The sequence below is a fragment of the Fringilla coelebs genome (assembly GCF_963513975.1).
Source record: "Fringilla coelebs genome assembly, chromosome: 9".
Classification (NCBI taxonomy): domain Eukaryota; kingdom Metazoa; phylum Chordata; class Aves; order Passeriformes; family Fringillidae; genus Fringilla; species Fringilla coelebs.
Window position 1 is genome coordinate 18,191,017 of NC_140067.1, and position 26,237 is coordinate 18,217,253.

Here is a 26,237-nt window from a genome sequence, read left to right on the forward strand (position 1 = left end):
TGGCTGAAAGATGATAAATTTAGGGTCTACATACAAAAATAAATAGATTCTGCAACAGTGGAAAACAGAAAAAGAGCACTCAAGTTTCCAAAATATTTTCCAGTGCTGTGGTGCTTCTGATATTTCAAGGGCTATAAATTATCAGAAGTATTAGTTTCATTAATGCAGAAGGATGAACAGATACTAATCAACATGAATCTCTTTTTCAGCCAAAGCATTTTATGCTTGCTATTTAACTGCTTGTTATATTACACTATTTAGCACAGTACTTTCAGTATTCTCTCTGTTTAGGAAGGAAATTATTGTGATAAATATAACACCTGACAGTGATAACTGTCCAGTTTGTCATTTATCTGGTGACTGCATGGCAAGACAGCTTCAGTTTGAGGTTAGGAGTACCATTTAGAAGAAGGTATTTATCTTTTAGTTTACGCTGGTCATCAAATACTACAATATTTCATGACAAAACTCCACAGTGTCACTCTCCTGTGGCAACACTGCAGTCAGCATCTGTTTGATGCTGAAACCAGGATAGACAATGAATTATGAAGAGTCCACCATTACATAAAAATACAGACATTAACATTCAATATTGCACTGTGAATCAAAACAGATACCATTATGAACATACTTATCTGGGAACAGAATGTCTCCTAAATCTGTAATTTATTTAAAATTGGTAGAGGCTCAATGAATTTCTATACAATCAAAAAACAAATGATTCTTGATGCTGGTGAAAATATTTCTCCCTCACTTCCTTATTACTAAAATGTCAAATGTCTGAACTTGCTATCCCTGTGATTCTATTTGAAAATAACAGTAATCTTGTAATAAAAAGGAGGATGATTCTTATATATTTTAAAATCTACTGCACAAAACTGACAACATATCAAAATCAGAAAATTAACTTTTTTGTTGTTGTTGTTCTTTTTGAATGCAAATGTTCATCTGTATTTCCTGCTTAGTTTCTTAAGAGGTCTTACTGAAGAAACTGCATTTCATCTCATGGCATATACCAACACAAATTGGGGCAGCTCCTTATGTTTCTATAAGGCAGGATTTTGACTGTCACATTTCACTTCATATATATCATATACATTCCCACACATTATTTTATCAGTGAGAAAATATCAATAGGTTCTTTTCTCTGTTCCAAACAGAGAGTAAGGACATGCTTTTTAGTGAATTCATTTTAGAAAGAGACTCACAAACGTGTTAATGACTTGCTGCCAAGCAAGTTAGATATTTGTCTTTGAATTGAGATGAAACTACAGTACTTAACTAAATTTACTAGGCACAAGTACATGAAATCCAATATTGATAATAATTTATGAAAGTAAGAATACTGATTCCTACAATACTGCAAACTTAGTTTATGATAACATAATTAGTTACACTAATAACACTGCTTAGGCACAGTCTTGCTAATTAGGATATTATAAATATTAATGATATCAAGCCTTTGTATTTGATTGCCCCTAGTAGGATCATTTATCACAGTATTTCCAGTTACCAGATTTATATTATTTTTCTTCCTTTTCCCTTGAATGTTCACTCCTGGACAAGCAGCCATCCTGAGCTTATGCCTAAAATGTATCAATAGTCTATCAACAATGCAGCCTGCTTAACTTGAAATGCTATTATTTAGTAGGAATGCTACAATGCTATAATTCAGTACTAATACAAATACACAATAAATTATATTCTGTATGTCTTTTACGTGCCTAACAGAGCCAGCCACACAAGATTACATAGGGCTTTGTTTTTATTCTTTTTCATGTGACCTGTTTCAAGTTAAGATTCCTTTGAATTATTAAATGCTTCCTTAAAGCATATTTTCACACAACCTTTTAAAAGTTAATTATCAATGTAGTGACAAGCAAAAAAAGACTAAAAATTACAATTTTTTTCCTCATTTAAAAGGACAGGAGAAACATCTTTGACAATGGTTGTCTGGTTAGTAAAATACAAAGGTAAAACAAAGACAGAATACTGAGTGCAGCTTGAAAAAAGAATTACAACAAATCTGTAACATGAGTTGGAAATGCTGTGTAGATTTCCACAGGTGTTAAAGGAAAGAAGTTTAGCTATAACCCTTTGAGCCTGGTTTAACTGCTTAACATAAGTAGATGAAAATGAAACTGCTTATATCTTGGTTTATTTTTAAGCAGTGTATTATCCAGAGCTTTAGGAATAGGATTGTCTTTCCTCCTTGAAGGTAATGTTATAATTTTCAGAGCTCCACAGAGAACAACAACAATATAGGAGTCTCTAATCTCCTGCTAAATCCAATTCTAGTCATCAGCAATGATAAGCAGAGATTTGGAGGCGTTTGACACTCCAAATCCTATTCGTTTGTAATTCTTTACTTTTTACAACATTTTCAACAGTCGTACATCAGATTTTTGGAAAGATAATCAATAGGCATGATGTATAACTGAAATCAGTCTTCAAAGTGATCCCCTCTAGTAACCAGAAACAAAAGCTTGGCCTCCCTGCTGTGCAGGTATTTTGCTTAGAGCAGGAGGCAGCCGGGCATCAGCAGGAAGCCAGTTACACCTCCCCGCTTCTCAGTACGGATCAGCAGGTGCCCTGGTGGAGGGGTGAGCAGGGCTGGGGCAGCTGCAACCCATTGCATCTGTCAAAAATCTCCAAAAATGCTTTTGTATCAGGGAACTACTAGAGCAGAGAGGAAAGACAGTCCAGAGGTTAGGATTTCATGCCGACCATCATTTACATTCCCATTTCCTCACAGACTTTCTAGGTTTGAATGATCTTGCAGAATTTATTAAACTGTCTAGTGTGACCAATCCTCACTTAGAACTTCCCTGCCTTGCAGAGGGTTTGGGCATCAACACACATGAAAGACCACGAGATACTCAGGTATGGTGACTGAAGGACCACTCCTACCTGATCTCACGTTCCAGCTAACAGCTGGTCTGCGACTACCTGTCTCAGCTGCTCAGCCAGTGCAAGAGGGTTTTTGCATGTCTCCTGAATGTTGCACCCTGGCTAAAACACCCAGGAGCTTCTGGCACAATATTAGGATCTATCTGAAGTGAGCTGAGTTTCATTAAAACAAGCAGTTCTGGAACTTTTTCTAGTGCATTTTTAATTTTACTTCCTATATTTTTTTTTAGAGAAATGATGTTATGAATCATGTGAAGAGATCATATTTATAGTAAAAATGTTAGCCTGTATCAAGTCATTTCAAGTTTGTCTTCTTAAGCTGCCTACATATTTGTTAATATTCAGAAGGAAAATGACTTGGTGACTAATTGTGACAGCAGCAGTGATTAATCAAGGTAAGTAGATGAAACTGCATACAATGATTATGGAATTACATTCAAAACAAAGACATAGTGATACTACACAGGAATGGCAATAAAGCAGCATACCTTTCCCATCAGATCAGCAATTCTAGGTACTGGCTTTCCTTTCTGATGGCACATGGTTGCAGGACTCTGTCCATCCCAGTCTTCAAGTTCCTCAATGCTTTTCAGGTAAAGAAGAGCTTGCAGTCCAGTGCAGTAGTCATCAATGACAGTGAAATCTTGATTTTGGATCGCACTGCACACCTACAAAATGCAAGTCAGTTATCAGCTCCATCCTGGCAGAGACTCATACAGAATTAGCAAGTTCTTTGGATTTACTGATTGCTAGGTGACCCTTCCTGCAAGCCCACTGAGAAAGAACTACAAGGATTCAGGATTATTGTCTGATTAATCCTATGTCATGACGTCACCACTGCAGTTCAGGAAAGAAAGGGCACAATTACACCAGTTATGCCCAGATTTCCCAGCAGCAGCCCTTGGACAAGACCTGAGGGCTGTTCAGAGATAAACCTACAAGCCCAGCCCCAGATGTGCCTGCTGGGGAGCTGCTGCCGAGCATGCCAGCGCACTGACAAACCACCACCTGTGCTCAGAGCTTTTCCTGCAGACACTCAGGGGTACCCCCCAGCCTGCTCTGTCCAGGAAGCACTGGCATAACCAGTTAGGTCCCAGCCTAGTAAATCACAGACTTGCTGAGACTGGAAAGCATCTCTTGAGATCCCTCCAACTCAGAGAAGGGTCAACTAAAGGAAGCTACCCAATACGGTATCCAGTCAGGATTTGAATGTCTGCAACTACACCTCTCTGGGGAATCTGGTTCAGTGTTCAATCTCCCTTGCAGCTTTTCCCTTATATTTAAATGGAATTTCCTGTGCTTCAGTTTGTGCCCATTGTTTCTTCCAATTCCACTGGACAGCCCTGAGATGAATCTGGATCCAATGGAAGTGTCTCAGCAAACAGGACTCATTAAACTGACCTGTTGGCATGGGGTGAGCATTGCCAGGCGGAGAACAGAACAATCCCCTCCTGCCACTCAGTGCAACTGGGAGGCCACTTTATTTTAGATACTTTAGAAGCATAAATAGCACTATAGCTTTATAAACATATAAAGAAGTGATCCCTGACCTGCAGAGCTTAACATGTACACACTAAACTACTGACAGCAGAAAACAGTCTCACCGTTTACATGGGTTCTTCTAGAGCATAATTCTTCCCCTAGTTGGGGATATCAGCTCAGGCTTAAACCCACAGAGATCCCCAACCACACTAACAACTGAATAAAAAAATCCCTGACTGTTTGAATACCTTCTCATTAGCTAAACTCTAATCAGCCATCAGTGACAAGGTGCAGGGTTGATTGAGTGCCATTAATTAACAGTCCCTGGAAATGCTCTGAAATTCCAGATGTGTCAGTGTTTTCAGCCTCTGATTCAGCTTTTATTGTAAAAGCTGAAAGGAATGCTCCTGATAATACCTTGACTCCATGCACACACAGTGAACACAACAATGAAATAGCCACCTACTTTAGAACATGATTTGGTGCACACAGACACGCACAAACACATCCACACTTCTTCGATGTGGAAACACTTCAGATCATAATTGACATCAACACTTAGAAAGCACAGGAAATACACTATACAAAATATTGTCTTCCTCATTTCAGAAATGACAATACAGCTTGCAGTCCTGAAGACAGGTACACATCACACTGGGAAACGCCTCATACTACCGCTGAACAAGAGAAAAAAAAAAGCTATAAAATAAGCACAATAACATTTTCTATGCAGTGCATTTACATTACAAAAAAAATCTGTTTCTCTGGAGAAACAGTGTGGGCATTAATTAGGCCTGTTATACCTTCCAAAGGATTCAAGACTGTATTTTTTTTTTTAATGGCAATTATAGAAAGCATCATAATTACTTCTATACAGGTTATTTAACTGCAAAACTCCAGTGATGCTTTCTGTACAGCAGGGAATTCTCTGGCTTTTTTTTAGTGCATGGGTAAAACTTATTATCTACTCTTAAAAATACTAAAACTGTAAAAAAAAAAAGGCAGTTAAAAGCCATGTCATGTCACTTGAAACAAGTTCAGACACTTTTGTCAAAATCCTGAAATATTTTGACAGGATGTATACACATGAGATACACCCGAAGATACCTGTAATAATCTTATAAATAAAGAGGCTTTTACTGTTTTCCAGCTTGTTGGTGCAGTGTTATGAACTGCAGTAATATAAAAATGTGTGGAAGATAATAACACACTAAGAGCTAACTATTTGTCTTTGTGATTCTATATGCAATGCACTATATGCACTTCCCTGGCAAGCCAAGAAAGTTGCAGGACTCAAGGCAAAATGCAACTTTTAAGAAAAATTTAAATGTCTGCACTAAAGAAAAATGCTACATGACATAAAAAGGCTTAGAACAAAGAAGTGGTCTCTAACAGTCCTCCTCTTCTGCAGAAACCTTACGACTGTGGTGCCCAATGGTGTGGATAATTAGCTAAAGACATGCCTTTCACTAATTTCACTGAGATAAATGCAAGTGCTTATGTTTATGGGCCTTTCCTAGAACAAGAGAGGTTCAAACATTAACGCATACAAAACAAACTGCAATAATTTTGCCGTGTATTTGGCAAATTCCAAAATTCTGAGCTTATGTTGCACAAATCAGATAGTGAGATTTGTATTTTAGGTTTACAGTATCTTCCATCAGTCAATGTAGAAACCTTTGCTGCATTTTAAAAGGTGGTGAACAAAGTCAGGATAAAAGGTCGCCATGACCCATCAGCCATGACAATTCCTACACTACAGAGAGAGGTTTTTAGCATCATACCTGGCCGCCTCTGAATCACCAGTTTAAATGACACCGTGTCCTCTTTTCAGCACAAAAGAAGTGGCAATAGACCAGGTGAGACTCAAATTCAGGCATCCGGAAAAATCACAGAAGAACCAAACCAGCCCCTGCACACCTCATTAACGCCCTGCTCTGCTCCAGCTGCTTCACTGGGAGCAGGCACTGCCCTCCCTTGCACAGCTCAGTGCTGAGCCCGAGCCCCCTCTGCTGCAGTCCAGATATTGCTGTATCCAAAATGGTTGCTACCACCTCTCATTCAATGTCTTATTAAACCACCTGAGGAGGAGATAAAGGTGAGAAGTGCCGTGTAAGGGCTGCTGTACCTGCCTCGCACACCGACGGAGCAGCAGCAGGAACTGCAGCTAGCTCTGGCTGCCCAGCGCCTCTCCTCAGCATCAGGCTGGTACCCACCAAGCACAGCAGACCCTGAAGCAAAACCCTGAGCAGCAGTGAGACTTTGCAAGTGAGAACACAGCCCTGCTGTGTTGTGCCAGAGCAGGGCTCTGTATCCCGTGGCCAACAGAAGATGCTCACAGACGAGTGCACGAAACAGAGTGTGCCTGGGTCCGCCGCTCGTGCGGTTTGACAGCCCCGCTCTGGCAAGCAGCAGTGCTGGGATGGCACAGCAGGGATGGCACCTGCTTAATACCCCTTAATCCTAAATAATCCAAGTGGATCTGTTTAATGAGTAAATTAACATTCAGCTGTTCACTGACCCAGCCTTTCACCTGAAACATTTAGGTGGAAAGCATCTTCTGTGGAAGATGAGAGACTGGCCTGTGGAACATCCTAGGGGACAGAGTGAAGTCCAGGTCACAACAAAGCTGTCAGCTCTACTGCTGACAAGAGCTGTCCTATTGTCTTGCTTGTGTTGGTCTCTAGAAGCTGGACTAGGAGAGAAAGGTGCTGCATTTTTCCTGTTTAGGAAGGTAATGTAGTATTCATACTGCTCTAATACGCAGGGAAATAAGTTTGCACAAGCTTGGTTTTACTGCATTGCCTGTCTCTGTCCCAGTAGTAGAATTGCTACAATTTAATTTTTAACATGGGATCTCCTTCCTTTTCTCTCAGATCCAGACTCCAACGATTGCCCCTTATATCCCAAAAGAGACACCTAGGCCAACATGCAATGTATGGTCAATGATATTGTGCTCTCAGTATTCTGAAATCTAAAACTGCTCAGCATAAGTTCCTGTAAGCAACTGTAAGCTACAATTCTAATCTATACAGACATGTCTGAGACACTAAAAGACACAATACCTGCTTTGCAGCTGGTAAACAGCCAAATTATCTCATTGGGAAATGGGGATGTGAAATGAATCACGGGTTAAGGCTCTAAGTAAAACTGTTCTGCAAAATGCAATGATGGGAGAGGCACACAAAGGTCCCTACTGATGTTTTTCATAAGAAATACCCAGTCTGCTCTATTACTAAATAAACATAAAAATTGAATTTAACTTTGTCACAGGATCTAGATACATTACAAGTCTTACTTGAGGAACTGGAGTAAATTGTAAGGAGATTATTATTGTGTAAAATAATTTTTATGGGTTACAAGATTTTTATTGAACATTCACATGAATCTGAAACTTATTAATTAATATATTTTGAAGCAAAGTTCACTGCTGGTGACAAGTACTCCTACATCAGTCACAAAACATTGTAAATGCCTTTGCTGTTAGCAGAATGGTTACACAATAAAGAGATGCCAATTTGGAAGTGTTTACTGAGGCAAATCCCCTGCACTGTTTATTGAGAGCTCTGTCTGTGTAAGACCTTTCAGTTTTGTTCATAGCCTGTGTTTCTAGAAGCAATGGGAAAAATACCCAGACATTAAGTTTTATTTCTGTTTCACTCTTTACAAAAATGGAAATGGTTCCTGTCCAAACTTTAGCATATCCTGAGGGACTGCAAGGAAGACCTGTGCCATCCATGCAGAATTTGGACAGAGTGCCTAAGGTATTTCCAGCCAGATCACCCAGTAAAGCAATTCCTCTTCAGAGTACCTTCCCTTTGGGGGAGATCTTGTATAGGAGAAATATTTTTCTGTAACACTAGAAGAGGAAACAGGGATGTCCTCTTCAGGCTGTGCAGTCTCTTTACCCTGTGACCTTCAGTTTTTACATAAACTCATTATATGGCAAAAGCCCAGCTGGACAGGTGATGATGGGGAAGATAGTGCCAAAAATGAGCCCTACTCCCTACCTGCATTATTTCTATTCCATCAATAGCTGGGATTTCAGCAGAGGCCACAGAGGAGATGCAGATCTAGACATGCTTGTGTCAGTTTTCCCTGATACTATTTTCACCCAACAAGAGGTATTGTGTACAATCTCATATACTGCTAGATCACCTCAAAAGACTGGAGGAGGTCAGAGAATCTAGACTGCTCAATAATGTGTTGTTTTGCAAGGAGAGAGTAAGTATTCTTGGTGTGACCAGACCTGTGTGAACAAAAATCCTGTTGTTCTCCAATTTGAAATTGTTTCCAAGCACTCTTAGAAGGCTTTGCAAGTGAGGAATTGGTTCTGGGAGTCAATAGCTTGGAGAAAATTTTAATTTTTACACCCCTCTGAAATATATGTATCTCTCTTCAGGATATGGGTGTAAAATAATTGACACTTTTGTGAAAACAGAAGTATCAGTAAGGAGGCAGATGGGTGGCAGTGATACATGGTCTAGAAGAAGATTGATGGGTATATATTTGTATATATAAATGCAAATCACATAGCTTTACTGTTCTACCATATTAGTTTCCATTTGTTGTAGCTGTGCAACATCAAAGCAGCGATGTCTCCGTATATTGCATTTAGTGGTAATGTAACGGACTACCAAAAAAAAAAAAAATCAAAGTGAGAGTTTCTAAGTAGTTTCCTGGCAATTGAGACAGCAGGCTCTTTCATCTGTGCTGTAACTGTGGCAGTGCATTGATTTAAACTCCTTCTGAGATCTCAAATGCTTTTATATTCGTAGGTCTCACTGGCTGCTTTCTTTTTGCCTTTTTCCCCCTTCAAATGATAAAATTCTAGCATTTAGCAGGATGCCATCTTGCTTCACCAGAAGATGGAGACTAATTTCAGCTTTGGTTCTAAACTGTACAGGTTTTGTAAATAAAATCGCTCTCTAAATGCCATTCGATTAAGAAATTGGCCTTTGACTTCAGAATTTCTAATATTCTGACCACAGCAAAGGGATAAACAACTATTATTCCTCTGAGATACCTGTGAGAAGGTTTGCAATGCATTAACAATTGTGCTTTGCCATTAATTTGGTTGACTCTCTTTGAAATATATTTTCTGGTATGCACAAATGGTAAATTAAAGGTTTACTATTTTATACTATATTTTCAATTTCTGCAATAATCATTTTTCTGTAGATGCTTTCTTTTCCTATTAAAAATTCTTCCTGATAAATACTCAAGATATAAATTCACCTTCTTGTTGGAGAAACGTTTATGAATGCCTGAGCTGTTATTTAATGTATAGTTGAGGCTACTGCTTTCTTGATTAGGTTCTCCCGATTAGGATTCTTGTGAAAAAAACCTGAAGCTGTGAATGAATGCAAGATGGTTCAGGAAGGACTTTATTTGTGCCCACCTGTGTATCTATATGGACTGCCAATATTAAGAAGGTTAATTTTATTGTAGAGGGCAAGAGCATTATGATAATCTGGGTGAGGCATGGACACAATTCAGGATTTATTCTCAAAGGCAACTAGCAAAAATTGACTTGACTAAAGAGAGATCTTTCTGGTCCATGCAATCTATATGCTGCACAGCTCTTGCCTATGGAAATGAAAATGTGCATTTTCCAGCCCCTGTAAAATAATCTGGAGATCTGTGCCCAGATCTCCAAAGCAAAAAGCAGCAGACACTACACAGGTTTCTGTCACACTGTGAGAGCATGCAGACAAACACAATGTCCTCTGAGAGGCGTTTCTGTGCCTACAACCTTCAGGACACCAAGTCTGTGGAAAGGCTGCCTCTATAACAATGGCTCCTCCTCCTCATGTCTCGCTGAACACCAGCTTACCAGAACATTAAATGCATAGCCTAAATTATCCTTTCTATCTAATTATTACTTCTGCTAGAGGGTTGTAGGATTAAGAACATTAGGGGAAGCGGTTTATCAGACAATGTGGTACAATCTCGGGAAAAAAACCTTGAGACTCTTTGTTTTAAAGAACAAATTTGTGAAACGAAAAAGCTTCCAAAATATTGATATAGTACAGATGGAATGATTTGATTCACTCACATTAGCTGCTTAAATGACTCTAGAGATAGAGGTTAGCAGATGGGATGTTACTTAACAAGTCTTCAGAAACTGGATTGACGCAAAACTGAATTGGATGATAGCTGATAGCCTTTTTAAAACATTAGGATTGAACTAATATACATGAGCTAATGAACTACTGTTTGTTTCAGAGTCTAGTACAGCTTTCAGAAAGCAGTTTGAAAGACTGAAATATTACATCTATGAATTGTCTGAATTATGGGGAAAAAAGCCCACCTAATAATTTTTACTGAGTTCTAGACTTAAAGTCCTAACGAGCAGAGGGCTTACTAGTTACACTTTGAGGGACAACACACAGAAGATTCAAAGATGCTAATAACTCCAGGCTCTGAAAAGCAGGCAACCTTCCACAAAAGGCTTAAGAAATCTATATTGAAAAAAAAAAAAAAAAAAAAAAAAAAAGACCAGATAGTCCTATGCCATGTGGGTCTCAGTGTTATACCTCAAGAAATTTCATCAGACAATCCTGAGATAAATCAACATTCTAATACAAAGTACAGGCTAATGTAAGTAAATAATGGAGCTCAAAATTATTTAAAAGGAGAAGAAGGTCTCCAGCCCATGCAAGACAAGCTTAACGGGATAAACATTGTATTTCCTACAACAGCTTGGAGCCTCTCTACAACAGGACAACAAAATGCTGATGTGATGTCAGGCAGAGCTGAGCTGGCACTTTGGGAGCATTGGGGCAGGTAGGGAAATATGGATGCAGCAGCTGGACATCAGGAAGAGCCCCACAGCTCTGTGTGCTGAAGCCTCAGCAGCCTCCTGTCACAGGCTTACAGAGAAGCTTCCCCAGCACCAAGGGGATGGCTACACTTCCTGACAGAGAGACCTCAAAGTACCTGATCTTGGGGGCTGCAAGACAGATCTTGTTCATGTACTGCACTCCAGCAACCCTGGGCAGTCGTGAGTGGCAATGATGAAGGAGGAGAAAAAAGTTGAGAATCCATTAGGCACTTATCAGATGAGGGCACGGCAGGAGATAAGAGTACTGTAAGGGATCCTTTAGGAATGTTCTCCAATGCATTAATTCCTAGCCTGCTCAAACCTATTTTTCCTCCCCTTAAGTTCTCCAATGACAATTAATGTATCTTCGATCTAAATAGCTAAACTGGGTGTTTGGGAGTGGGAAACTGGTGCTTATCAAGGGACCCTGAACGATGCAATTTCATATCCCATGTCTTTGAGAGGGGAAATGCAGAATAAATCAAGAATTTTCAGCAGGCTCCCTGAGGTAACTGTGGGTTTTTTCCCTGTCAACCACCCCTAGAGGAATGGTTATATTTCCTTATCTCACTAAAGCATTCTGTCAGTTCTTGGAACTACAAAGAGAACCTTTATGCAGTAGGTGGGCACGCACACCGATAAAAGTGCTGATCGTGATCATCTTTCCTAAGAAAACAAACATGATTCCACATGCCTTGAGCATTGAGGAGTCTGGGAAACAGCTTCATAATCAGCCATGTATACCAAATTGTATCATTGCACTGCAGATCTACAAAATGAATGATAGCTTTGGAAGCAGATGAACTAAGTCCCCTGTGTAAACAGTCCAATCACACATAGAGGTTCCACAACTATCTTTAAATACATGCTGAATATCACATCATATTTCAATTATTAACACCCAAAGGTCTCGCCTCTGTCTTAAAAGTACCGTTCTGGAAAATGAAATCCTTGAGCTCTCCCAGTGGTTCTGCAGCTGCTGTGACAACATCACCAGTTGTGTCAGGTAGATGTAGATTTGTCTGACCCATTTACACAAGCCATTACCTTCAGCTCCAAAGAAATTTCTATAACAGGTGCCAATTAAGTCACTCAGATCTGGTAGTTTGATGATAAAAGTAATCAAAAGTATTACACAGCAGTTTGCAGTGTTTTTAAGTTTTTGTTTTCTGAGAGCAAGCCAACAGGAACACCATCATCTCTAGAACTGAGTTGGTCTGTTATTCCATTTTTAGAAAGGTGCATTTGTCAGAGATGAGCGCAATTCCAGGAAAGCACGCTTTTCAGAAAAGAATGGTGTTCTGAAAAGCATGTAGAAAAGAGTTTCAGAATTCCAATATGTGCTGTTTGACAACATGGAATGCAATGGCTACATTTAACTTGAAAATGTCTGTTTTGCAATCCAAGTTAATTGGAATGAAAAGGTCAAAACCAAAATATGTTGCAAAAAGATTGAAACAGATTTCATTCACCCAAATAATATTTTTGTCTTTAAATGTGTTAATTCCACACGTTTTTAGAATTTTGATTATCAGTCTAAACTGGAAAAGTTTTCCATGTTTAAACTTCCCTGTGACAGAAATAACTTTCCTCATCACTGGCAATAGTTGGTCTCATGAATGCCTAACAGATCCAGGGTAGACCTTCAGTGTTCATCCCAGGACACTCTGAATCAGACGCAGCAGGAACTTGAGATCTATTCTGATTAAATGAAATTTGTCAATGAAAAACAGCTCCCTCAAAGAAATTTTCAACAAATTCTAATGAGAACCATCTACTGAGGAACATCCTCCTGTGACCAGAATTTTGAAACCTGCAGACCTCTCAAAATCAAACAGAAAAGCAATTTTTCTATCTTGGAACCTCAATTCAGTCCTGCAATGATTAACCCCTCATCCTCGTGAGTCTTTCTCTCTAGTACTCTCACATTATATTTCAGCTAAAATTACTTTCATCCTCTATCAGCTTGCCTGTACGAATTTGTGCAGCAGCTGCTGTGTCCATTGAAGAGTGAGATTCATGTGAACAAAATAGTTCTGACCCTGGGAATCCTTCGTGTCGGAGATAAAAACCCACTTCCACATTTCCTTAGGGATTGTTTTACCTATCTCCGTCCAAATAATAAATATCAGGAAGAAAAGCAGCAACATAACTGATGATATTGAAGGAAGTTAAACCCTTTCTTAAATGTACTGCCAGCTTCCAAAATGACAGTTTAGAAAAACAATGCTTTCTCTGTTTCTTTTGTTTTAATTGCATGGATAAAAGAACCCCTCATCAGTCAGATCAAGCTGTGTCAGGGGGCTTGAGCTGTAACAGGAAAAAAATTATTGCTCTCTCCTTCCTGGGCAGAAAACCCATTTTTCTACCCCTGGGAAAAGCAAAAGATCAGTGACCAAACTGCAGCTAGCCCAGCACCAAGCCCCGGCTGAGCTGCAGAGTAGTGCATTCCTGTGCCAGTGTGGGCTCCAGCACCATGCCTCCCCTGAGCACAACCTCTTCCACTCTTGCTTTCCCTTTTTCCTTTCACTGCCAGGTACAGCCTCTGCCTGAAAGATCAACAAAGCTGCTAGGATATAAAAAGGAAAATTTCTTAAACATGTGTTTGCTTTGCATGACTGACAGTGTTTCCAAGAACTTCTCTGATGACAGAGCTTTGCAATACTGAATGTTTTACCTTCTCCCTTTTTGGAAAACAAGTCCCCTGCAGTTACAACACATATAACATAAAAAAAAAAAACAAAACCAAAACCAAAAAACACAACCCTACAGGAATTTTCCTAAGTAATTATTGGAGATGGCAGAAAGGAATGAAGAAAGAGCATTTTCCACTATGCTTATCTTGCTTTCTACTTATTTTCAATATCCAACAAGGAGCTGGCTAGAGTTTCAGATTCAATTTCCAGTCACCTCCACATGTACTCAAGGGAACTCAATCTACAACAGAGCTAGCTTCATGTCTGAAAGCAACCTGAGCTGAGTAACACAACTTGCCTATAATTCGGTTTATCAACAATTAACCAAGCCTCTTGTGAAGAGTCATCTCCATGTTGCATTTACTTTGTAAACTTTAAACAAAACTCAGTCGGTGTAAATTTGCACCATGTGCTTTATCCACATGGAGAACAGCTCTGTGCCTGTTCCTGCAAGAGAGCAGCAGCACAAGTCCACAACAGCAGTGTGAATCCACATCAGAAATAGGTGCAGCACTACCGGGCTTTCAAAGGACCAGCAATATTGCGGATCCTTGGGAGAGATGGAGAAAAACATATTGCCCAAGCAATTACTCTTCCCATCCCCTCAATTCTGGAAGTCACCAGAGCCAGAGGAGCAGGGCAGACACCCAGGCAGGGCAGGAAAGGGGAGCAGCCCCACTGTCCCCAGGAGAACAAATCCCCTGCAGAGGCTGGGAATGAGTGCTATAGGACAGCATTTGAACTGATGCTCAATTGAGACCTAATTGTTAGTAAATAATTACTACCATACAGTGATAGTTGAAACTACTTTGCATGAGAATTCATTATGAGAATGACAAATAGCAATTGTTAGGGAATGAGCTTTAATTCATTCTTACAAATTTATGAAATAACAATCCTATCTATGCAGACTTCATTTACTAGCTGGTGAAATGAGCAGAATTAAAGGAAAACTAATAGATAATTCCCCTAAGCAGCTCCAAATGTAGAACTAATGCAAAATTGCACAAAATAAAAGGCATTATTAATGTTGAATTTAGTCTGTAACTTTACAATGTGCTGATTTGAATATTGCAACTTTTTGTAAAAAGTGGCAATACAATATGTAAGGATCAATAATGAAAACCTGTTCTAATTTGATGGGTTTTTTACTACTATAAGAAAAATAACTTTCCACATTGTTTTTGTTTGACAAATTCTGGTTTTCTTTAAAAGAAATTCTCACAGAAGATTCTCACTATCAATTAGCAATTTCTCTCCCAATCATCTGTAAAGGAGCAAGTGTGGCAGTCCTCTAATTACTTTTTGTTTTATTAGCAAAGACAGACAGTTGAGAACAGGTTGAATTTCTGTAATTAGCACTGGGCTAGGAAAAAAACAGAAAATAATGAAATGTTTTCAGAAGTGAATACTTGGATATGTCTGTCCCAACTCTTTTCTCTCTCTCACATTCATTTTTCTTAGGATTTTATGTCGACATGTTCAAACAGCACTTTGTTCCCTCTTTTGTTTCTGCATGTACTGCAAATTTCATCTCTGCAGAGAAGGGCCACTCCATTCAGTGCTGTATCCATTGAAGACTTTTCTCAGTGCGTGGCTCTGTGAGCAGTGCAGCTAATGATATCTGGCTTCCAGCAGCTCTGTGTCTCCTGGTTGGGTTCTCTGACGTCTAATAAGGTGTGACTGCCAATTAAAGCCTTTCCTGTGGCTGACACAGTGCTGTCCCATGCGGGCTCTCAGAGGTCTAATAAAGGTGAGCTCATAGTGTGCTTGTGCTTACAGTGAAGGAATGCAGCTACTCTCTCTCCTCTGCCTTTTCTGTTTCTCTAAATTCGTTAGAGTAAAACACTCTCCCTTCTGGCAAGTTTCAGTGAAAACGGCCACAAAAGCTCAAATGTGATGGAAGATACTCAAATGGATGTACAAACATCTATCAAGTTTGTTTGGAAATACAGTCTAAAAACTCCTCTTTCTACAGGAGACTACACTTATCTCAATCAAAGGACTTACAGCTGAAAAGTGGTTTTGTCTTAAGTGGCATTTTTTTTCTTAAAAATCTTGGTGGGTCTAAAGTACCATCCCTTGAATCTCGTCCCATATCATTTTGGCAGCCTGACACTGCATTCAGCAACCTATTCTTCCCTCATCAATTTTAATCATGAGAGAAGAATTAGGCCTAGCACCTTAACTTCTCTGTGTCATGGACAGCTTTGTAGAGGAAGGTTTTGTTCCACCCCTAAAGCCACAGCCTGCGTCAGAAACCTCACAGTGTCCAGCTGGTGCCCCAGTGTGCCTGTTCTTGGGCTTCCCAGCCCTTGGAGCACTCTGCCTGGCACAGAGCAAAGCCTGCAGCCTGTGTTCCCCCATGTGCTGGGGTAGGCACAGGCAGGGCCAGAGGAAGGGTGGGCTCTTTGGGAGTCCTGGCAGGAGAAGCAGAGTCGTGCTCTGCCACACCCATGGCACCTTGCGGCTGTTTGAGACTTGCAGCAATCCACCCAACTTCATTCTCCTCATGCAGGGCTGAGACAAAGGACTCTGTCTGCATTCAAAATCATGGCTATCCATTGCAAGACAAAGTATTTTTTTCCCAGTGGTTATCAGTAGAAACTTAACCTGGAATTTCAAAACATGGGGCCGGCTCCCTTACTCCTCTGCTCTGCACTCCCAAGGATTGAAGGCCTTTTAGTTCTTCACTCTGCATTAGATGGCATGAAGAGTAATTCAAGGCTGAAAACTTTTTGGCCTGATCTAATTCTCACTTAACTAAAAGATCATAGTCTTCACTGACTTCAACAGATACTGACACAAACTAAAAAGAAGAGTAATGAAGCGCATGGAGAACCAGATCTCTACTCTGCAGTTCTGTAGCCATAAAAAAATTATTGAGTTCCTTACAGGGTTTCACATTTGCACAAATATAATAAAAATACTGTCTCATAGATCAAGTCCCATGATTTTGTGATGGAAAAGCCTGTTTATTCACGCACGAAGGGCCATCCTGCTGCTATAAAAATCTCTCAGCTAAATGCTTCAGTAAAAAGGCTGCTGAAGAAAAAATAATAATCAAATTGTCGTGAATCCCTTGGGACTTTCGTTCCAAAGAGGCACCAACAAGAAGGTTTGTTGAAAATATTAAAAATCCACAAGCAGTCTCACAAAAACCACTGTGTGTCATGTTGGAAGGACAGTTTATCTTACAGAGGCAAACCTCATCACTAATGCTTTCCTGTCACGGGCTGTCCCATTTCCAGACTGGCTTTGCTCTTCCTCAGATCCCTGAGGTTCCACCCACCAGTGGTGCAGGGCAGGAGGGAAGGGCACGGGGCAGATCCAGCTGATGGCAGCTCTGCCTGTGGTGGGGCACACCCCCACCTTCTTGCCCTGCCTGAGAGAGGAGGAGAACACGGGGCAGGGGCTGCAGGCAGTGGGTGCACGTGGGGACACAACAGGGTGAGGACAAGAGCACAGCACCCAGAGGAACTGCACTGCCAGGCACTGCAGCCCAGCCAGGACAAGAGGGGCATGAGGGAGCACGAAGGGGGATCCCAAAAAGGGCTCAGGGCAAAGCCACAGGCTGTCCCACTCAGAAGCAGCATTCCATGGGTGGATTTTAAATCATTGCTGGATTTTAAATCATTGCTTACAGACATCCATGTCTGCAACAGAGGACATGTGTGACTTCCATACTTTGTGAGGAAAGACATTTATTTGAAAAGGAATCCCTAACATGAAAATGATCAATAATCCAGGTGAACAAAGTATTCCATACCAGAATATAATGCTGAAAGGTTCTGCCATGAAGCAAGTATACTTTGGACAGTACCCCTTTGTTCTACCTCTTTTTTTTGGTTACATCTGCTAGAAATAATGACTACAGAATCTCTTTCAACAAAAGGTCATTTATGTCAATGGACAGAACACAGAGGATCAGATCACCTGCTGTAATTGCAAATTAATGCTCTACTGCTAATGCATTAACTACACAATATTGATCTACAATTGAATCATACAGGCTACTGTGAAGTGATTTTTACTTTAATATTCTTATGCTTTTATTGCTTTTTCCATAATGCATTTTCTCTTTCCGCTGGAATTTTCTATAATTGTTTCCCATTTTAATTTCCTGCAGTAAGATGACTTTAAAAAATGTGTCTCTTTCAGAACCTTGCAAAAATCTAACAAACCATCAGTGTGACATGGTAAATCACATACATGTTGCAAAACATGCAAAAACATTTGATATACATCTAATTTTGATAAATTGGGGCTTTAAAAAAAGTTTACTTAAATTAAAAATAAAATATCTCAGCCTCAGTGGAAAATTGTAATAATGACATGTATCACAGAAAGGTGCTTTCTAGATATTTCTGGAGCTCCTGGAATATAATGAATGCAGAATTATCTCCATATTAAAATTGTTTTTTTTTTTAAATTTGCATGTCTGTACTGAAAAGAGGTTGTTAGATTCAGGTATGTTAAAAACTATGGTGCTATGGAATCAGCTGAAGAATGACTGAAATAATTCAGCATCTTTAAGGAGAAATTAAAAAACAAGTGGGGTCTTTTTGCAAGTGTTTCTGAAGTCCATAAAGGGGAAGAATGCTCTGTTGAATTGCTGTCTAAAATCTTCAGCTTGGCTACTACTGACAACAATAATCTAGTTTTTTTTCCATGCCTGCTGCAAAATTCCTTACATTCAAACCTATTTGAGAACAACAATAAGATGTTCTCCATCTTCTAAAGGAAGGGATAGGATGTATTTTGATTACCAAAACTCTCTCCCCATACCATTTCCTAATATACCTGCTTAATACCACTTGAGGTGGTTATGGCATACAGCAAAATATGGCTTACCACCCGACTCCTGACTTGCATTCCTGTGTATGATGATTTTGGAAATGGAAAATAAATCCCCATGTTCTAAAAACAAAAGCAATTGGAAAAAATAATCGAGAACTGATTGCAGGTGAAATATCTGAAGAGGAAAACCTGATCTTGCTTTTAATGGAAGAACATTTATTATTCATAAACCTTTCTCATCTAACAGATATGCAACATTGCACTTAAATCAACTCACGCAAAGCCTCCTTATTCTCCTAGGCCACGGCAGAGAAGACACAGGACTTGTTGGGACACAAGGAAAGCAAGTCCAGTGGCCAAGCAAGTGCTGCTGTCCCAGGCTCTCGAGCTGGGCTCCATGGATAGATCAGTACAGCCTGAGCTGCTCTGCAGTATGGGGCCATGTGGAATGCTGGACCATCTGGCAGCCCCCACCCTTCTCAAGCACTGCTGGGTAACAGGGTGGTGAGAGCAGGGGCACAGCCCAGTTTTAAGCCCCCAAGTGCCTCTTTGGCACAGCTGAGCACAGAGGTCGGTCCACCAGCACTGCCAAAGCCCAGGCTGCTTGCTTCCTGCCTCTGGATCACTCATAAGGCATCCTGGTGGCTTTGGAAATGTGAAGTCAGATCTCAAAATGCGCAGTGGTATGTCAGTCTGAGCATCTCTTCACAACCCCCTCCAACAGCATCCAAAGCAGGTACTTTAGATAAGGCTATCACACACATACAGAATTCCCCCAGTACAGTTCCAGCTTCTACCTGCTTAACTCAGGGACTTGCTATGCAGTGAATCTTAAACACTGAATCATTCAGTAGATCACTTTATTTGAAGTTATCTACAAATTCTGTACTCTGTATGTCAGTACTGGGAAAGCAGATGTGAATATCAAAGCTGTAGGCAACAGAGGTGGTGGCTGCTGAAGGAGCAAGTTGGGTATTTGATACCAAGAACATGTGCGAGATTGGGATTCAGGGAAAAGAATATTAGGTGGCTCTTTTTATGACCTTGTTTAGAAGGAAAACAATGGAAATGATCCTCATAATCCTAATTAGGGTCCAACCTGTGAAGATGAGGCTGTCTTTTTATATTACATTGTATCTCATCTGAGAAGCAAATACGTTTCAGTCTAGTCCCAGATAGTGCATTTCTTTAACGACTTTCTATAGAGATTACTCATTTCCTTCTTCCTTCCATCTGTCCTTCCCATTGTGAGGGAGAGACTTATGGCCTGTATTCACAATCTAGCATCAAACTTACTAAAGGCTTATTTTAAAATGGATGCAATTGAACTTGTTCAGATCCTTACCTAAACAGCCACTTCAGAATCTATTTATCTGAGATTAGTTTAAACTAATTCCCTACTATAGTGAAACAGAAGTAAACCAATCAAACTGAGGATACTTTTGCCCCAGAGGAGTTTAAAATCAGTTCTAGAGATGACTTAAGTTAAACTGGTGAAACCTAAGGAAAAAATAAGACTTTTTTCAGCGTCTCTGGGAAAAAATTGTTGAAAAGAGAAATTGTTCTGTACAGGGCAAAAGATCTGTATAGATCCAAGTAATTTGTGGAAGCCAGTTTCAGAGAATTTGATTGCTACTAAAAAGAAAACAATAATTAATGTCTTGTAAATCAAATAGTCTTTCTCTCAAGCACTGACTGGGATGTTTGCATGAAATTATATTTCAGAATTTCCATTACCATTGGGACAAACCAATGGTTAATGGAAACCAGGAAAAGAAAAAAAATAAAAACCAGCAACACAATCTATATAAAAGAGAAGTGCAAAAGGGACATTAAACCCCTTGATTTTTAGTCATCCAGAAACAAATACAGCAGACATAGAACAGAAAATCATTTCATTCTGTGTAATTCAGATCATGTAACATTGCTGCAGACAAAGCCATCAAAAGTGCAGCTCTATTAGCAATAACAAATTAAATGCATCTAGAGCACTAAAAACAATTCTTGCCAATCCTAATTTTTTTTGTAGACAAATGCTGCCCTGCAATTTGCACCATTACTTAATATTTATATGGAAGAAGCTCTCAGACAATTGTGTACAAAAGGCCAATCTCTTATCTGCCCATGAAAAAGAAAAGTTTGAATCACTTTAATACAACTGAAAAAAAAAAAAAGAAATAGTGTTAATAAATCCAAGGAACATAGCAAGTCTATAAAAAAGGAATAGCCTTCTGCTTCAGCTCCCAGAGATGCTAACTTTGATGTGCATTAAAAAAACCAACCAAACCAAAATATTGAGCTGGCTTTTTTTTTTTTTTTTTTGTGAAACAGCAAACAAATGACTAATCGCAGCAGTCACTGTAGCTGTGTAAAAAGGATGGTCACACTGAATCTAATTTCAATGTCAAAGTGAATTGTGGGAATGAAACCACTCTAGTCATCCCATGGAGTGACACAAAGCCAATATTCACAGGATCCACAGCTGCTGTTGTCTATGGTGGGACCCACAGATAAAGGGGATGAACATCTACCAGAATGTAACAATATACAATGGAGCAATGGAACATCAAGACCACCTGCTCCTCAGTCAGTCTAACATGTAAGCTGCAATGGTGCCCTGGCATGCCTGGCAGAGAGGTAAGGGGCTGATTTCCGGCCAATTTCCTGGTGCCTGTAATACGAGGCCACCAAGGCTTCCTTCCATGACAGGGACTAACCAACCATGCCAGTGTGGCCAGCAGCTCAAACCAACCCTCAGGCATGCACACAGCTTGGCTGCTGAATGCAGCTGACACCTCAGTCCAGTGCAACACCAGCACCTCAGCAGTGGGTGCAGCGCTACACCTCCTGTTCTAATGAGCATCCCTAAGGGACACAGATGCCTCAGAAACAAAAGTTACTTTGAAGTGGCTCCCTGTGAGACCAACGTGGCGCTCTTTGGAAGCCCTCTCACCCTGAGAAGGCTCTTGGCAGAAAAGAAAAACTGAGAATACAGGAAGAACAGATACGTTGAGCAAAACTCTGTGTCAACCCTGTTTGTTGGAAGAGAGATGTTTAAATTTTAAATCATTTAAGCCAGAGATAATAAGTACCAACAAACTCATGGTTAGCCTTTTCCCAGATTGGTATTGGAACACCCAAAGTTCTGTTCTGGCAACTCCTCCTCCCCCTCCATGTGAAAGGAATGTTTCTTAGCAAGTAGCATGAAGTGAAAACCAAGAAAATTCTTTTCAATGGTAGAAACTCCACACTATCTGAATGTTTGAAAGGAAGATGCATTACGATCTCACTCACAGTCACCTGAACGTTAACATTTTAAAGCAAGAAGCGGTACCTGCAGGACAGAAGCCCCACTGTGCAGAAACTGAAGCCCAGCCTCAGCAGAATCGATGCCTCCAGTCGCCAAGATGGGAAATCCTGGGAGAGCACGGGCGATGGCAGACACTGCGCGGAGGGCGATGGGCCGGATAGCATTTCCTGCGGAAAACCAGGACACTGCGTTAGCAACATCCCAGCTGGCCCTGGTGGAACTTGCACATCCCTCATGCCACAGCCACATCAGGAACTAACATCTAGTTCTGAGGTACAGAGGTTGTATTCATTTATAAACTGACACCAAATGGGTTGCGAGTGGTATCAACGCTTGTACAGGAATTTATGCATGCGGCCGGAATACAGAAAATGGCAGAAACATTTGCATAAACAGTGCAAAGCTAGCTTGACCATTTTAGCTGATGCTCAAAACAAAGACTAACAATGTCTGAGACAGAAAGCTTTACCATACAGTACACTGTAGATAAAGCGATCTATGTTTCTACATAAAGAATCAGGTTGATTTTTTGTACCTAAAGGCTGTCCAACTAAGAGCAAACATCTCATTTATGTTCAACTAAAAATTGTTTAAAAGTGCCATTTCACTGCACTTGACATTTAATATTTTATTTGTTTCCCCTTCTGCATGTCTGTAGATTAAGAAAATTCTTTAAGTAAGCCCCCTCTAACAATTAATATGATAGTCAAATTCTCAAAATAAAGTATATTCATTCATGGCAATATCTCCAAAACTGGAGCTCATATTTCAAATGGTACATAGAGGTTGAGTCAGACAACCCCCTGCTATATTTAGAGGATTATGATTAAACTCTTAATACACTGTGTCTGCAATGCATGTGTTTTGACTACATTCTACTGACGGTAAGCAAGTATTAAAAATATGCCTAGAGATGCTGCTCATTAAATGATGGACAGCATAGATAGATGACACTTCCAGTAATTTTTTAGGCTAGCTGGGATTTCTCTAGATAACTCCCACATTATTAAAATTTCTTGTTAATTTAGAGAAGCTTTAGGATAATTTGATGCCCTCATTGGGCAACAATAGTGTAAGAGAGGACACATCACTCCCAGAGGACCTGTATGACTCTGGCTGTTAGGCAGTTTTTTCCCCCCTCAGTACTGCATGAGGTAACAACAACTAAACTTTATGCACATGAAAGGGACAGCCTAACCCAAGATGCACTATTGATATATTTTCAGGAAAACTAGAGCCTGATAGATAAAAATGTGAAATCTCACCAAAACTGCTTTAAAGAATCTGAGATCCCAACAGAACAGATCACAGAAAGGATCTGGAGTTGAGCAGGAACTTTCCCTAGGACACTAGGGACTATTTCCCGATGTTTGGTCTGGATTATTGTAATGTGTTTGAAAGGAATAGAACAATTCTTTAAAACAGGATGACTGCTAAGTGTCCAAAGAACAAATATTATGACATAATGCATGGTCCAGTCTCAGAGATATGCTTGAGGAAAAAAAAAATGGAGACCATGCTGTTTGCTCTGATAGATTTACAAATAAAGTCCTTTGGAAGGTGTACAGGCCAAAACATACACTACACAGCCAAAACCACTGAAAGCAATCTCATCAAAAACAGTAGTTCAGGAAATTCTTCAAATATTCAGTTTTTCAAATTGAAGCTAGAAGTAAGTATCAGACTTGCTACATTGCTTTCAGGCTAACACAGCTCCAGAATCTCAGTGTGATGAGGTAGCTGTTTTTTAGAAAGGTGGATGAATACAGACACTGGTAACTCTGAAATCATGAGGCTACAGGGAAATTTCTTCCTAATCTGCTTTGAGACATGAAGATTTCTATACTTCTAACCCCAATATAACTCAAAGTGTTTGCTTTCAATGGGTTTTAAAGTCTTGTGGACCCTTGGCCTTAAAGATATCTGGTAGCAAAGAGTTCCACAAGAAAATATTTTCAGAGTGTAATTAGCCCCCTTCTCACTTAAATGACTGTCTCTGTACAGTGGTCAGTTCAGGAAAAGGACCAAATGACAGCTTATTTAAGGTTTCAGCACAATAGGTAATCAGAAAGGCTTTCATTCAGCCCAAAGAAATCAAGCATATGATTCAATGAAGTCTAGCAGAATTAGCAATGAGACTTAGAATTTATTATGGAACACAGGTACTTCTTAGTACTAGTTGAATTTGATATTCATAATATGAGTTATTACTTACATTTGGTGATTAGTAAATTAGTGATAAATTGGTATGATTGCAAAAGTATTCCATTCATTTATAATTCACCCAAATGAATTTAAAAACATTTCAGAAGTGCTTCTGATGAGAGTAAATAAATGGATGTAATGACAATCAGAGGGTTCACTAAGGTCTCACCATTTATCCCAGCATTTTTTTTATTACTCTACTCATATGGAACAAGCACAACATAAGCTGAAGCTGTTCTCCGTTACATTTTTTCATCAACAGTTCAGAAGCTTCCCCCTCTGTAACAAAAGCTGCTGGGCTGGAATACAATGTGATTTGCTTGTGATAGAGATCCAACTGCCTAATGAAATGGTGAAACAACCCACCAGATTAAAGAAAAAAACAATGCAAACAATAGAAACAATAGTAATTAAGCTATTAAAAAAGAAGGCAAATCTAAAAAATATTTAAAAAAAAAGGAAATGGACACTCAATTTGACTAACAATCTCTATTTTCCTGCATTTTCATACAAGTACATAGGAAGGTAATAAATTCCATTATAGAGATTTGTGGAGAAGGAGTTTTTAAAAGGTTGAAATAAAGGAGATTTAATGCCAACTTTTAAAAGATCTGTAAGTAGTAGTGGGAATTTGCAGAACGTTTTCTGATAAATCCAAAGGTATTTAAGAAGCTGAGATCCAAATCCAGCATGCATTTGAAAGACAGCTCACATACTAAAAGATAAGCATCTACCACATACTTTGACACGTTGGGATCTGTAATTCCACTAGTTAAGCACCCGTAGCTGAGGAAACTGCTGATATGGTACTCTCCTGATAGGAGTGCTACAGCTGCTACCAGATGCTAGATGTGGCTATCATTTACCTTGCTGTAAAATAATGAGATTTAATAAACAAAGTCAATTTATCAAGACCTCAGGCAGGCCAGTGAGATATAAAAATGAAAGACAGAAAAAACACCTCATGGAGATGACATGCTACTCTATGATGAAAGCTAATCTTTCAGGTTCCATTAATTATGGAACAAATATTTGCTATTATGGAAAGACATAAACAATGAAATAATTTTAAGATGTGAAAGTCCCTGACCTTTTTCTTGCCTTAAAACAAAGAGCTTTGGCATTCTCTATTATTTTATTTTATTTTATTTTGTTTTATTTTATAAAAAAGAAGACATTTTAGACTATAAATGAAGGAAATCCAATAGTGAAAACATAACATGAAAGAGAAACTGAAGATACATCAAGCAAATGTCTCTCCCTCATCAGCACAGGTAGGCAGAGCTGCTCTTGTCCAACTGAGGATAGCAGGCTGATGACAAACTGATGAAAGATAATATACCTGCTTATTTGTTTGCTTGTGTGTTTTTCCTTAGGAAGTAAAACACCCTTTACTAATGCCAGAAGACATATGTTTCATTATGACTTCATAAGTACTAGGAGTCCTGAGAGGACTTGATCCTGTCAAACACCAAAAATGTTCACTAGATTGAGGCTTGAGAGTCAAACTTTCTTCAAGAAGCCTGGTGTTAAGTTTCAAGCAACCCAATAGCTTTGGGAATTCCTGGGAGAAACAATTCAGATCTTCTGATCCCAGGGATCCACCAACAGGAGAAAAATAATCTCAGTCTTGAATACTGGGCTCCATTCTCACTTGCAATATATTGGACCAATTTAATAGTTCAAAGTTTTCAATGCATATACGAGGTAGCTCTAATGAGGCCTTTAAGTAAAGACGGTCCTGGTCCATTAAAACACAGCCAACAGAGTCAGTTCAGACTGGTACCACTGAGACTGAATCTTGAAACAGTCACAATGGTCTTTATCAAACTCTCTTGGAACATGAGAAACAAATTTTAAAGGAAAGCAAACTCTCATATCTTTGGATAGTATATCAACCCAAACCAAATATGTGTTTCTATGGTTACTAGATGGAATAAAAATGAATTTGGGTCAATTCTCCCCACTCTGTGCATTTTCAAGTAAAATAATTTTTTAATTTGCATTC

General features: G+C 39.5%; 1 protein-coding gene across 2 annotated transcripts in view; it reads right to left on the minus strand.

Annotated features, from left to right (window-relative positions):
* DPYD (dihydropyrimidine dehydrogenase) overlaps nt 1-26,237 on the minus strand; it is a 335,424-nt gene that overhangs the window by 42,435 nt on the left and 266,752 nt on the right. For both annotated transcript variants that reach the window (XM_084211421.1, XM_084211420.1), the window contains 2 exons: nt 22,049-22,191; nt 3,399-3,578 (listed from right to left, as the gene is read on the minus strand). In XM_084211421.1, the coding sequence (XP_084067547.1) occupies nt 3,399-3,578; nt 22,049-22,191 (323 nt within the window). The remainder of the gene's footprint in view (nt 1-3,398; nt 3,579-22,048; nt 22,192-26,237) is intronic.